The sequence below is a fragment of the Atractosteus spatula genome (genome assembly GCF_055471065.1).
Source record: "Atractosteus spatula isolate fAtrSpa1 chromosome 10 unlocalized genomic scaffold, fAtrSpa1.hap1 SUPER_10_unloc_1, whole genome shotgun sequence".
Classification (NCBI taxonomy): domain Eukaryota; kingdom Metazoa; phylum Chordata; class Actinopteri; order Semionotiformes; family Lepisosteidae; genus Atractosteus; species Atractosteus spatula.
In genome coordinates, this window is record NW_028296612.1 from 5,012,752 (window position 1) to 5,025,694 (window position 12,943).

At 53.6% G+C, this 12,943-nt stretch overlaps 2 protein-coding genes across 2 annotated transcripts; both read left to right on the forward strand.

Annotated features, from left to right (window-relative positions):
• Positions 1 to 2,082: 2,082 nt before the first annotated feature.
• Positions 2,083 to 5,343, forward strand: LOC148813579 (uncharacterized). Its single transcript, XM_088908398.1, has 5 exons — positions 2,083 to 2,185; positions 2,662 to 2,946; positions 3,942 to 4,262; positions 4,757 to 5,053; positions 5,219 to 5,343. Exons 1-5 carry the CDS (start codon positions 2,122 to 2,124, stop codon positions 5,341 to 5,343), a joined length of 1,092 nt encoding a protein of 363 aa, XP_088764524.1. The 5' UTR covers positions 2,083 to 2,121.
• A 2,699-nt stretch (positions 5,344 to 8,042) lies between these two features.
• LOC148813580 (uncharacterized) lies at positions 8,043 to 10,804 on the forward strand. The gene is made up of 4 exons (XM_088907959.1): positions 8,043 to 8,369; positions 9,365 to 9,685; positions 10,181 to 10,477; positions 10,673 to 10,804. The coding sequence occupies exons 2-4, from the start codon at positions 9,418 to 9,420 to the stop codon at positions 10,795 to 10,797; spliced, it is 690 nt and encodes a 229-aa protein (XP_088764085.1). The 5' UTR covers positions 8,043 to 8,369; positions 9,365 to 9,417; the 3' UTR covers positions 10,798 to 10,804.
• Positions 10,805 to 12,943: the final 2,139 nt, after the last annotated feature.

The window sequence follows — 12,943 nt, forward strand, 5'->3', positions numbered from 1 at the left end:
GTCAGTCTAGAGCAGGTCCGTCCACAGGCTGTAAACTCCAGTAACAGAGCAGTGGAGTCAGTCTAGAGCAGGTCTGTCCACAGTCTGTAAACTCCAGTAATGGAGCAGTGGAGTCAGTCTAGAGCAGGTCTGTCCACAGGCTGTAAACTCCAGTAATGGAGCAGTGGAGTCAGTCTAGAGCAGGTCTGTCCACAGGCTGTAAACTCCAGTAACGGAGCAGTGGAGTCAGTCTAGTTTACATTATGAATATTATTTCATTTTAGCGTGCATCTATACACAATGACATTTCAGAGCCGATACTGGTGGCAAGGAATCTCTCAGTCTCCGTCTCGCTCCACTGAAGCGAGCCGGACCAATGAAGTAAATAAAGACCAATAATAAACACGCGTTTATCCGGTTCTAGAAGAGCCGGCATCAGGGATGGAGCTCGAGACCCAGCGCTGAGTGCCGTCCGCTCGACACGCGCCTCTCTGTCATCGAGCGCACGCCCCTCGGCCCCTCTCTTTTCGCCCCGCAAGGGGATACGGAAGGGGATTTCTGCGTCACGGTCAGTCCGTTTCCCGCCTCTGTCCTCACGCCACGTAACCGACGATCGCAAAATCCAGACTCTTCTTCAGAACAGGGTTTCCTGAACTGGTTCCACTCTTCACCCCCCTGCTCTTCCTAGTACCACCACCCCCAGTCTCCTCTGTGTGCTGTCATTGTGTTTTATCTTGTGTATTCTTCTTATTTATTGTTGTCATTCTGTACAGCGCTTGGAGAAGCCACCTTTAAAGGCGCTATATAAAATAGTTTATTATTATTATAAAATGCAAGAAAAAAAAATCAGACGCCCTCAGCGGAACCTGCTGACCTGCCGCCCGTCTGGAGGAGCGCCGATCCCAGGATGCCGTGGAGGGGGGGGGGAACGATCTGCTGCCCTCCCTCGCCTGGCGGCCGGCCGGGTGTCGGATCCAACGGCAGCTCGGCTGAGGCCGCCCGGGTCGGTCCGAGGACGGGGGGGCGGAGGAACCCGCCGGCGCTGGGAGCCGGTTTGGAAGAGCAGCTGCTGCGAAGAGAGATGATGGGGAGAGAGAGAGACCGGGTCTGGGGGGGAGGCTGGGGGCCATCGGCTAACCCCGGAACTCGGGGAAAGAGAGGGACTCGACGAAGTTGGCGGCTCAGAGAGGAGCTTGAGCTTCGCGGTTCTTGCGGTCATTTTGTTTTGCCCGCGGCGCTGTAAATAAAAGAGCTTTTCTTTTTTTAACCCTGTCCTGGGAGTGTCTTTCACCTGCCTCATCGGGGCGCGTCGCCCTGTCCCCTCTGCCAAGAGGGACACCGGAGCTGGAGAAGCGGAGACGACAGCACAAGGGAGGGCTTGCTGTCAAATCAGTTCAAGGCTGTGCTTGCCGGGGGTCCGGGGTTCGGCTCCGGACTGAGAACCTCCTTCTGGGCGGAGTTCGTCAGCTAGCAAAGCAGAGAGAAGTCCAGACTTTCTCATTGCCTCCTGCTTGGTGGTGTGCTGCATTGATCTTCAGCTCTCTCACAGTTTCACAGCGCGGTGTGGTTCACCGCTGTGAACGAATCCTGTGAGCTCCTCTGTGCCAGGGGGCGATGTGGTCGTTCCTCTCGGCTGGGGTCTCTCTCGATGGCACGACACCGCATCAGTCTGGGGAGCAGAGGGAGTGCTGTGCTCAGACTCGGATGAGCAGGACCGAGCCGGACTGCTGCCCTCAGACTCGTGAGCTGTACAGCCGACAGCAGAGCCTCCTGCTCTCTGAGCTCATGCAGCACCAGCCACAGGGGTCAAGGGTCCCAGACACAGCTGGACGAGCTCCTCCAGTCAGGACAGGAGGCTCTGCTGTACACAGAGGGGGGTGGGGGTGGGGAACAAGCTGTGCGGATTCTCTCACAGCTAACGAAGACAAGAGAAGTCCTATTTTTACTCGACCCCCTGCTTGGGGGGGGCGGGGTCGCCCATTCTCAGCTCTGTCTCAAGCGGCTGTGGTTAGCGCCTCTGACAGGAAGGGGCCGGCTCTCTCCACCGGCCAGTTCAGCCTCAGAGTCACTTCCTGCTTGTCGCTGCAGGGAGGGAGAGACCGAGAGGGCGAGGGGGCGAGGGGCACACTGGCAGACTGGACAATGAGGTCGGCGCTGCCCTCTCTGATGGCTCCTCTCCTGATCTGGGCGCTGGGCTCCGCGCAGGGTGAGTCGGGTCACCAGGTCCGGACAGAACCGGAGGAGGAGAGGGAGGGAGGGAGGCCGAGACAGAGGGTCTGGGGTTCGAGGAAGTCTATTGAGAGCAGGAGGCTCTTCTGTACACATAGGGGAGTGGGGGTGGGGAACAAGCTGCCCAGCCCTGTGGTTGGAGCCGATACCCTGGCTTCTCTCCAGACACAGCTGGGTGAGCTCATCAGGAGACATCAGAGCTATAGACACACTAGAACAGAGAGAGGAGGTGAGGAAGAGGAGAGAGGAGACTCATCAGAGCTGTAGATACTGGAACAGAGAGAGAGGAGACACGTCAGAGCTGTAGACACACTAGAACAGAGAGAGGAGGTGAGGAAGAGGAGAGAGGAGACATCAGAACAGAGGGAGAGGCGGTGAGGAAGAGGAGTGTCTGACTGTGGCTGAAGGTGATGAAGAGGTGACGGGAGCTCACGGTGTGCGTCTGTCCTGCAGGTCAGCAGCTGTTCTCCCCTGAGGGAGGGAATGTCTCCCTGCCTTGTGATGGAGTCAGCAGCTGCGATTCAGTTTCCTGGAGATACTACAGTAGGTCTGGGCCCGAGACACAGCTGATCGAGAACGGACAGGTTGTTACCACACAGACAGACAGGGCTGGGAGACTGACGGTACTGTCTGACTGCTCCCTACACATACACAACCTGAAGAAGGAAGACGCTGGACAGTACACCTGTGGTCATTACTCCACTAGAGGAAAGATCGTCTCTCTCAGCCTGCTCTCTGGTAGGTATATGCTGCTAATCCAATTCATTCAGCTCTTTACAATGCAGAATACCTTTCACGATAAATTAATTCAAACACTTCCAGCAATGTTTGTTTAAAGCTGTCATTATGAAGAATAAAACACAGGACTTGAATCTTTCTCTCTCCTCTCTCTCCCCTCAATCCTCTCTGGAACCCTGAGTCTAGAACCCCCAGTCCAGAAGTCTAGAGAGGTGTTTTCTAGAACGGGTGTTTGATCCTCTCTCTCTCCTCCCCCAGTTGAACCCAGCCTGACAGGAGGAAACCTGTCACTGTACTGCAGACTGTATCCCCATGTTGACAGTGACAAATGTAACAAGACCATGAACCTGAGACTGACCTGGGTGGACTATACAGCACTACACTGCACTATGCTTAACAATACTGCAATGAATTACTACTGCACTATAATATACTTAACTATAGTACATTGCACTATAGTGAAATATACTGCATCACACTACTTTGCTATACTAAACCACACCGCATTGAACAGTACTACACTAAACTGTAACATGTATATGTAAACTGTATAATGATAAACTTCACTGCATTGAACAGTACTAAACTACACTATACTCAACTACACCGTATTGAACAGTACTGTACTAAACTATGCTGCATTGTGCTAATCTACTCTGCATTGAACAGTACTTTACTAAACTATGCTGCAAGTGTAGTTTAGCAGTTTCCTATACTGCACTGCACAGAATTACACTCAAGGGCACTGGGCTATTCTGGGCTGCACACAGAACTCGGCCCGGCCAACAGACACGAGACTCCGGCTCATCGGTGACACCGGACCCGACAGCCGGCTCAGACTGACCGACGCAGGGAGCGCTCCCACTCCGTTTTTCACGTGTACATTACCACAGCTCATTTCTGCTGTTCATTTTCGTTTCAACACTGCGACTGGAAAAGATAGCAAGGGGGACTTATCCGTGTCGGAAACCCCCTTCCTCCTCTTGCTTCCACAGCACAGCCAGAGGTGTTCGCCCCTGAGGGCAGCTCCCTCCACCTCCCCTGTCTGATGACCGCTGACCTGGATGAAGGAGAGAAGCTGGTCTGGACCTTTCAGAGATTCAGTTCCAGACGCAGTGAGACACTCTATACCCTTGTACGTGGGGGACCTCCTCTCAAAGGGCAGACAGTAGATGACAGAGTCCAGATGGCACAGAACACATCACTGCTGATCTCTCAGGTCCAGACCCAGGACAGCGGCGTCTACAAGTGTTCACGTTATCAAAATAAAAGGCTTCTACAAGACCATCAGAATGTCGCTCTGAACACACTGTCAGGTAGGTCTCGTCTGCACAGCGTCCCCGGTAGACAAACCCAAGATGTTCAGCAATGCCCCAGGCTCTTCTGTAGGAAAAAACAGAGCAGATCTTGTACCTCACTGTCTGGTCCCTGTGCTGCCATGTTCTTTCCCATCGGACTTTGATTTATTAAGCTAGATGACAACAGCTCAGCCGTGACCAGCCCCAGAACACTTCAAACAGTTTTGTTGTTTAAAAACCTAGGAGCTCATCTGCGATGAAAACCTCAGCTCTCTAGCCTCTACGCTAGTTACGTACGTGACTTAACAGAACCAGCTAAACTGATCGAAACTCACAAGCGTTTCAGGTCTTTCAACACTGAGGACTTCAGGGAAGAGTCCTAGATGGGGGCTCCCCTGCACCAAGACTGGATACCCCTGAAACAGTTAACAGTTTTGAATTGTAGAGTGAATAAACACTTCACAGTGCTCATTTTATTCTGACGTGTCACTGCGGCTTCGATCTTTCCCCAGTGAGCTCCAATCACACAAGAGAGGTGCAGAGGGGCTCCACCATCACCCTCACCTGCTCCCTCACCTGCGGGCTGGACTGTGGCCACACGGAGCTGCGCTGGAGGGACAGTACTGGGGTCGCACTGCAGGGCGGCGCCAGTGAGCAAACAGAGCAGACCGTCAGAGCCAGGATTGTCCGTCAGCCCCAGGGGCCTGAGAGGATCCTGTGCAGCACGATCAGAGACGGAGCAGAGATCACCTCCACCCAGGAGTGGACCATCGACCTGAAGGACAAAGACACACCTGGACCCAGTGCAGGTAATCCATCAGGTAGTGACCACAGACACAGAGTACATTAGGATCTCTTTGAATTTATATACCCCAAAAAAATTCTTATTGGCTCAGTATCATTCAAATGAGAGAATACAGTTCTCCTCTTACTTTCACGTGTGACTATACACTGTTATTAATTGTCATTTCCAGATTCAAGCAGAATACTGCAGCTATCAGTGAGACTCTCCATTTTCCTCATTGTCCTGATCATCCCTCTGGTCGTTGGAGTCGTCATCTATACCAAGAGGAGGAACAGCAAACTCACAGGCAAGTAACAGAGCAGTGGAGTCAGTCTAGAGCAGGTCTGTCCACAGGCTGTAAACTCCAGTAACGGAGCAGTGGAGTCAGTCTAGAGCAGGTCTGTCCACAGGCTGTAAACTCCAGTAACAGAGCAGTGGAGTCAGTCTAGAGCAGGTCTGTTCACAGGCTGTAAACTCCAGTAACGGAGCAGTGGAGTCAGTGTAGAGCAGGTCCGTCCACAGGCTGTAAACTCCAGTAACAGAGCAGTGGAGTCAGTCTAGAGCAGGTCTGTCCACAGTCTGTAAACTCCAGTAATGGAGCAGTGGAGTCAGTCTAGAGCAGGTCTGTCCACAGGCTGTAAACTCCAGTAATGGAGCAGTGGAGTCAGTCTAGAGCAGGTCTGTCCACAGGCTGTAAACTCCAGTAACGGAGCAGTGGAGTCAGTCTAGTTTACATTATGAATATTATTTCATTTTAGCGTGCATCTATACACAATGACATTTCAGAGCCGATACTGGTGGCAAGGAATCTCTCAGTCTCCGTCTCGCTCCACTGAAGCGAGCCGGACAAATGAAGTAAATAAAGACCAATAATAAACACGCGTTTATCCGGTTCTAGAAGAGCTGGCATCAGGGATGGAGCTCGAGACCCAGCGCTGAGTGCCGTCCGCTCGACACGCGCCTCTCTGTCATCGAGCGCACGCCCCTCGGCCCCTCTCTTTTCGCCCCGCAAGGGGATACGGAAGGGGATTTCTGCGTCACGGTCAGTCCGTTTCCCGCCTCTGTCCTCACGCCACGTAACCGACGATCGCAAAATCCAGACTCTTCTTCAGAACAGGGTTTCCTGAACTGGTTCCACTCTTCACCCCCCTGCTCTTCCTAGTACCACCACCCCCAGTCTCCTCTGTGTGCTGTCATTGTGTTTTATCTTGTGTATTCTTCTTATTTATTGTTGTCATTCTGTACAGCGCTTGGAGAAGCCACCTTTAAAGGCGCTATATAAAATAGTTTATTATTATTATAAAATGCAAGAAAAAAAAATCAGACGCCCTCAGCGGAACCTGCTGACCTGCCGCCCGTCTGGAGGAGCGCCGATCCCAGGATGCCGTGGAGGGGGGGGGGAACGATCTGCTGCCCTCCCTCGCCTGGCGGCCGGCCGGGTGTCGGATCCAACGGCAGCTCGGCTGAGGCCGCCCGGGTCGGTCCGAGGACGGGGGGGCGGAGGAACCCGCCGGCGCTGGGAGCCGGTTTGGAAGAGCAGCTGCTGCGAAGAGAGATGATGGGGAGAGAGAGAGACCGGGTCTGGGGGGGAGGCTGGGGGCCATCGGCTAACCCCGGAACTCGGGGAAAGAGAGGGACTCGACGAAGTTGGCGGCTCAGAGAGGAGCTTGAGCTTCGCGGTTCTTGCGGTCATTTTGTTTTGCCCGCGGCGCTGTAAATAAAAGAGCTTTTCTTTTTTTAACCCTGTCCTGGGAGTGTCTTTCACCTGCCTCATCGGGGCGCGTCGCCCTGTCCCCTCTGCCAAGAGGGACACCGGAGCTGGAGAAGCGGAGACGACAGCACAAGGGAGGGCTTGCTGTCAAATCAGTTCAAGGCTGTGCTTGCCGGGGGTCCGGGGTTCGGCTCCGGACTGAGAACCTCCTTCTGGGCGGAGTTCGTCAGCTAGCAAAGCAGAGAGAAGTCCAGACTTTCTCATTGCCTCCTGCTTGGTGGTGTGCTGCATTGATCTTCAGCTCTCTCACAGTTTCACAGCGTGGTGTGGTTCACCGCTGTGAACGAATCCTGTGAGCTCCTCTGTGCCAGGGGGCGATGTGGTCGTTCCTCTCGGCTGGGGGTCTCTCTCGATGGCACGACACCGCATCAGTCTGGGTAGCAGAGGGAGTGCTGTGCTCAGACTCGGATGAGCAGGACCGAGCCGGACTGCTGCCCTCAGACTCGTGAGCTGTACAGCCGACAGCAGAGCCTCCTACTCTCTGAGCTCATGCAGCACCAGCCACAGGGGTCAAGGGTCCCAGACACAGCTGGACGAGCTCCTCCAGTCAGGACAGGAGGCTCTGCTGTACACAGAGGGGGGTGGGGGTGGGGAACAAGCTGTGCGGATTCTCTCACAGCTAACGAAGACAAGAGAAGTCCTATTTTTACTCGACCCCCTGCTTGGGGGGGGCGGGGTCGCCCATTCTCAGCTCTGTCTCAAGCGGCTGTGGTTAGCGCCTCTGACAGGAAGGGGCCGGCTCTCTCCACCGGCCAGTTCAGCCTCAGAGTCACTTCCTGCTTGTCGCTGCAGGGAGGGAGAGACCGAGAGGGCGAGGGGGCGAGGGGCACACTGGCAGACTGGACAATGAGGTCGGTGCTGCCCTCTCTGATGGCTCCTCTCCTGATCTGGGCGCTGGGCTCCGCGCAGGGTGAGTCGGGTCACCAGGTCCGGACAGAACCGGAGGAGGAGAGGGAGGGAGGGAGGCCGAGACAGAGGGTCTGGGGTTCGAGGAAGTCCATTGAGAGCAGGAGGCTCTTCTGTACACATAGGGGAGTGGGGGTGGGGAACAAGCTGCCCAGCCCTGTGGTTGGAGCCGATACCCTGGCTTCTCTCCAGACACAGCTGGGTGAGCTCATCAGGAGACATCAGAGCTATAGACACACTAGAACAGAGAGAGGAGGTGAGGAAGAGGAGAGAGGAGACATCAGAGCAGAGGGAGAGGAGGTGAGGAAGAGGAGTGTCTGACTGTGGCTGAAGGTGATGAAGAGGTGACGGGAGCTCACGGTGTGCGTCTGTCCTGCAGGTCAGCAGCTGTTCTCCCCTGAGGGAGGGAATGTCTCCCTGCCTTGTGATGGAGTCAGCAGCTGCGATTCAGTTTCCTGGAGATACTACAGTAGGTCTGGGCCCGAGACACAGCTGATCGAGAACGGACAGGTTGTTACCACACAGACAGACAGGGCTGGGAGACTGACGGTACTGTCTGACTGCTCCCTACACATACACAACCTGAAGAAGGAAGACGCTGGACAGTACACCTGTGGTCATTACTCCACTAGAGGAAAGATCGTCTCTCTCAGCCTGCTCTCTGGTAGGTATATGCTGCTAATCCAATTCATTCAGCTCTTTACAATGCAGAATACCTTTCACGATAAATTAATTCAAACACTTCCAGCAATGTTTGTTTAAAGCTGTCATTATGAAGAATAAAACACAGGACTTGAATCTTTCTCTCTCCTCTCTCTCCCCTCAATCCTCTCTGGAACCCTGAGTCTAGAACCCCCAGTCCAGAAGTCTAGAGAGGTGTTTTCTAGAACGGGTGTTTGATCCTCTCTCTCTCCTCCCCCAGTTGAACCCAGCCTGACAGGAGGAAACCTGTCACTGTACTGCAGACTGTATCCCCATGTTGACAGTGACAAATGTAACAAGACCATGAACCTGAGACTGACCTGGGTGGACTATACAGCACTACACTGCACTATGCTTAACAATACTGCAATGAATTACTACTGCACTATAATATACTTAACTATAGTACATTGCACTATAGTGAAATATACTGCATCACACTACTTTGCTATACTAAACCACACCGCATTGAACAGTACTACACTAAACTGTAACATGTATATGTAAACTGTATAATGATAAACTTCACTGCATTGAACAGTACTAAACTACACTATACTCAACTACACCGTATTGAACAGTACTGTACTAAACTATGCTGCATTGTGCTAATCTACTCTGCATTGAACAGTACTTTACTAAACTATGCTGCAAGTGTAGTTTAGCAGTTTCCTATACTGCACTGCACAGAATTACACTCAAGGGCACTGGGCTATTCTGGGCTGCACACAGAACTCGGCCCGGCCAACAGACACGAGACTCCGGCTCATCGGTGACACCGGACCCGACAGCCGGCTCAGACTGACCGACGCAGGGAGCGCTCCCACTCCGTTTTTCACGTGTACATTACCACAGCTCATTTCTGCTGTTCATTTTCGTTTCAACACTGCGACTGGAAAAGATAGCAAGGGGGACTTATCCGTGTCGGAAACCCCCTTCCTCCTCTTGCTTCCACAGCACAGCCAGAGGTGTTCGCCCCTGAGGGCAGCTCCCTCCACCTCCCCTGTCTGATGACCGCTGACCTGGATGAAGGAGAGAAGCTGGTCTGGACCTTTCAGAGATTCAGTTCCAGACGCAGTGAGACACTCTATACCCTTGTACGTGGGGGACCTCCTCTCAAAGGGCAGACAGTAGATGACAGAGTCCAGATGGCACAGAACACATCACTGCTGATCTCTCAGGTCCAGACCCAGGACAGCGGCGTCTACAAGTGTTCACGTTATCAAAATAAAAGGCTTCTACAAGACCATCAGAATGTCGCTCTGAACACACTGTCAGGTAGGTCTCGTCTGCACAGCGCCCCCCGGTGGACAGACCCAAGATGTTCAGCAATGCCCCAGGCTCTTCTGTAGGAAAAAACAGAGCAGATCTTGTACCTCACTGTCTGGTCCCTGTGCTGCCATGTTCTTTCCCATCGGACTTTGATTTATTAAGCTAGATGACAACAGCTCAGCCGTGACCAGCCCCAGAACACTTCAAACAGTTTTGTTGTTTAAAAACCTAGGAGCTCATCTGCGATGAAAACCTCAGCTCTCTAGCCTCTACGCTAGTTACGTACGTGACTTAACAGAACCAGCTAAACTGATCGAAACTCACAAGCGTTTCAGGTCTTTCAACACTGAGGACTTCAGGGAAGAGTCCTAGATGGGGGCTCCCCTGCACCGAGACTGGATACCCCTGAAACAGTTAACAGTTTTGAATTGTAGAGTGAATAAACACTTCACAGTGCTCATTTTATTCTGACGTGTCACTGCGGCTTCGATCTTTCCCCAGTGAGCTCCAATCACACAAGAGAGGTGCAGCGGGGCTCCACCATCACCCTGACCTGCTCCCTCACCTGCGGGCTGGACTGTGGCCACACGGAGCTGCGCTGGAGGGACAGTACTGGGGTCGCACTGCAGGGCGGCGCCAGTGAGCAAACAGAGCAGACCGTCAGAGCCAGGATTGTCCGTCAGCCCCAGGGGCCTGAGAGGATCCTGTGCAGCACGATCAGAGACGGAGCAGAGATCACCTCCACCCAGGAGTGGACCATCGACCTGAAGGACAAAGACACACCTGGACCCAGTGCAGGTAATCCATCAGGTAGCAAACACAGAAACCAGGGCAGTTAAGTGTGTGACCACAGACACAGAGTACATTAGGATCTCTTTGAATTTATATACCCCAAAAAAATTCTTATTGGCTCAGTATCATTCAAATGAGAGAATACAGTTCTCCTCTTACTTTCACGTGTGACTATACACTGTTATTAATTGTCATTTCCAGATTCAAGCAGAATACTGCAGCTATCAGTGAGACTCTCCATTTTCCTCATTGTCCTGATCATCCCTCTGGTCGTTGGAGTCGTCATCTATACCAAGAGGAGGAACAGCAAACTCACAGGCAAGTAACAGAGCAGTGGAGTCAGTCTAGAGCAGGTCTGTCCACAGGCTGTAAACTCCAGTAACGGAGCAGTGGAGTCAGTCTAGAGCAGGTCTGTCCACAGGCTGTAAACTCCAGTAACAGAGCAGTGGAGTCAGTCTAGAGCAGGTCTGTTCACAGGCTGTAAACTCCAGTAACGGAGCAGTGGAGTCAGTGTAGAGCAGGTCCGTCCACAGGCTGTAAACTCCAGTAACAGAGCAGTGGAGTCAGTCTAGAGCAGGTCTGTCCACAGTCTGTAAACTCCAGTAACGGAGCAGTGGAGTCAGTCTAGAGCAGGTCTGTCCACAGGCTGTAAACTCCAGTAATGGAGCAGTGGAGTCAGTCTAGAGCAGGTCTGTCCACAGGCTGTAAACTCCAGTAACAGAGCAGTGGAGTCAGTCTAGAGCAGGTCTGTCCACAGGCTGTAAACTCCAGTAACGGAGCAGTGGAGTCAGTCTGGAGCAGGTCTGTCCACAGGCTGTAAACTCCAGTAACAGAGCAGTGGAGTCAGTCTAGTTTACATTATGAATATTATTTCATTTTAGCGTGCATCTATACAGAATGACATTTCAGAGCCGATACTGATGGCAAGGAATCTCTCAGTCTCCGTCTCGCTCCACTGAAGCGAGCCGGACCAATGAAGTAAATAAAGACCAATAATAAACATGCGTTTATCCGGTTCTAGAAGAGCCGGCATCAGGGATGGAGCTCGAGACCCAGCGCTGAGTGCCGTCCGCTCGACACGCGCCTCTCTGTCATCGAGCGCACGCCCCTCGGCCCCTCTCTTTTCGCCCCACAAGGGGATACGGAACGGAGGGGGTTCGATTTCTGCGTCACGGTCAGTCCGTTTCCTGCCTCTGTCCTCACGCCACGTAACCGACGATCGCAAAATCCAGACTCTTCTTCAGAACAGGGTTTCCTGAACTGGTTCCACTCTTCACCCCCCTGCTCTTCCTAGTACCACCACCCCCAGTCTCCTCTGTGTGCTGTCATTGTGTTTTATCTTGTGTATTCTTATTTATTGTTGTCATTCTGTACAGCGCTTTGAGAAGCCACCTTTAAAGGCGCTATATAAAATAGTTTATTATTATTATAAAATGCAAGAAAAAAATCAGACGCCCTCAGCGGAACCTGCTGACCTGCCGCCCGTCTGGAGGAGCGCCGATCCCAGGATGCCGTGGAGGGGGGGGGGAACGATCTGCTGCCCTCCCTCGCCTGGCGGCCGGCCGGGTGTCGGATCCAACGGCAGCTCGGCTGAGGCCGCCCGGGTCGGTCCGAGGACGGGGGGGCGGAGGAACCCGCCGGCGCTGGGAGCCGGTTTGGAAGAGCAGCTGCTGCGAAGAGAGATGATGGGGAGAGAGAGAGACCGGGTCTGGGGGGGAGGCTGGGGGCCATCGGCTAACCCCGGAACTCGGGGAAAGAGAGGGACTCGACGAAGTTGGCGGCTCAGAGAGGAGCTTGAGCTTCGCGGTTCTTGCGGTCATTTTGTTTTGCCCGCGGCGCTGTAAATAAAAGAGCTTTTCTTTTTTTAACCCTGTCCTGGGAGTGTCTTTCACCCGCCTCATCGGGGCGCGTCGCCCTGTCCCCTCTGCCAAGAGGGACAGCGGAGCTGGAGAAGCGGAGACGACAGCACAAGGGAGGGCTTGCTGTCAAATCAGTTCAAGGCTGTGCTTGCCGGGGGTCCGGGGTTCGGTTCCGGACTGAGAACCTCCTTCTGGGCGGAGTTCGTCAGCTAGCAAAGCAGAGAGAAGTCCAGACTTTCTCATTGCCTCCTGCTTGGTGGTGTGCTGCACTGATCTTCAGCTCTCTGGTTCACCGCTGTGAACGAATCCTGTGAGCTCCTCTGTGCCGGGGGGCGATGTGGTCGTTCCTCTCGGCTGGAGGTCTCTCTCGATGGCACGACACTGCATCAGTCTGGGGAGCAGAGGGAGTGCTGTGCTCAGACTCGGATGAGCAGGACCGAGCCGGACTGCTGCCCTCAGACTCGTGAGCTGTACAGCCGACAGCAGAGCCTCCTGCTCTCTGAGCTCATGCAGCACCAGCCACAGGGGTCAAGGGTCCCAGACACAGCTGGACGAGCTCCTCCAGTCAGGACAGGAGGCTCTGCTGTACACAGAGGGGGGTGGGGGTGGGGAA

What these genes read in the sequence shown, in the direction of transcription:
- LOC148813579 (XM_088908398.1), top strand. Translation starts at nt 2,122, where the DNA reads ATGAGGTCGGCGCTGCCCTCTCTGATGGCTCCTCTCCTGATCTGGGCG. An exon ending in CTCTCTCAGCCTGCTCTCTG is followed by an intron (nt 2,947 to 3,941) that starts GTAGGTATATGC and finishes TTGCTTCCACAG; the next exon opens with CACAGCCAGAGGTGTTCGCC. An exon ending in CGCTCTGAACACACTGTCAG is followed by an intron (nt 4,263 to 4,756) that starts GTAGGTCTCGTC and finishes ATCTTTCCCCAG; the next exon opens with TGAGCTCCAATCACACAAGA.
- LOC148813580 (XM_088907959.1), top strand. Translation starts at nt 9,418, where the DNA reads ATGACCGCTGACCTGGATGAAGGAGAGAAGCTGGTCTGGACCTTTCAG. An exon ending in CGCTCTGAACACACTGTCAG is followed by an intron (nt 9,686 to 10,180) that starts GTAGGTCTCGTC and finishes ATCTTTCCCCAG; the next exon opens with TGAGCTCCAATCACACAAGA. An exon ending in CACACCTGGACCCAGTGCAG is followed by an intron (nt 10,478 to 10,672) that starts GTAATCCATCAG and finishes TGTCATTTCCAG; the next exon opens with ATTCAAGCAGAATACTGCAG.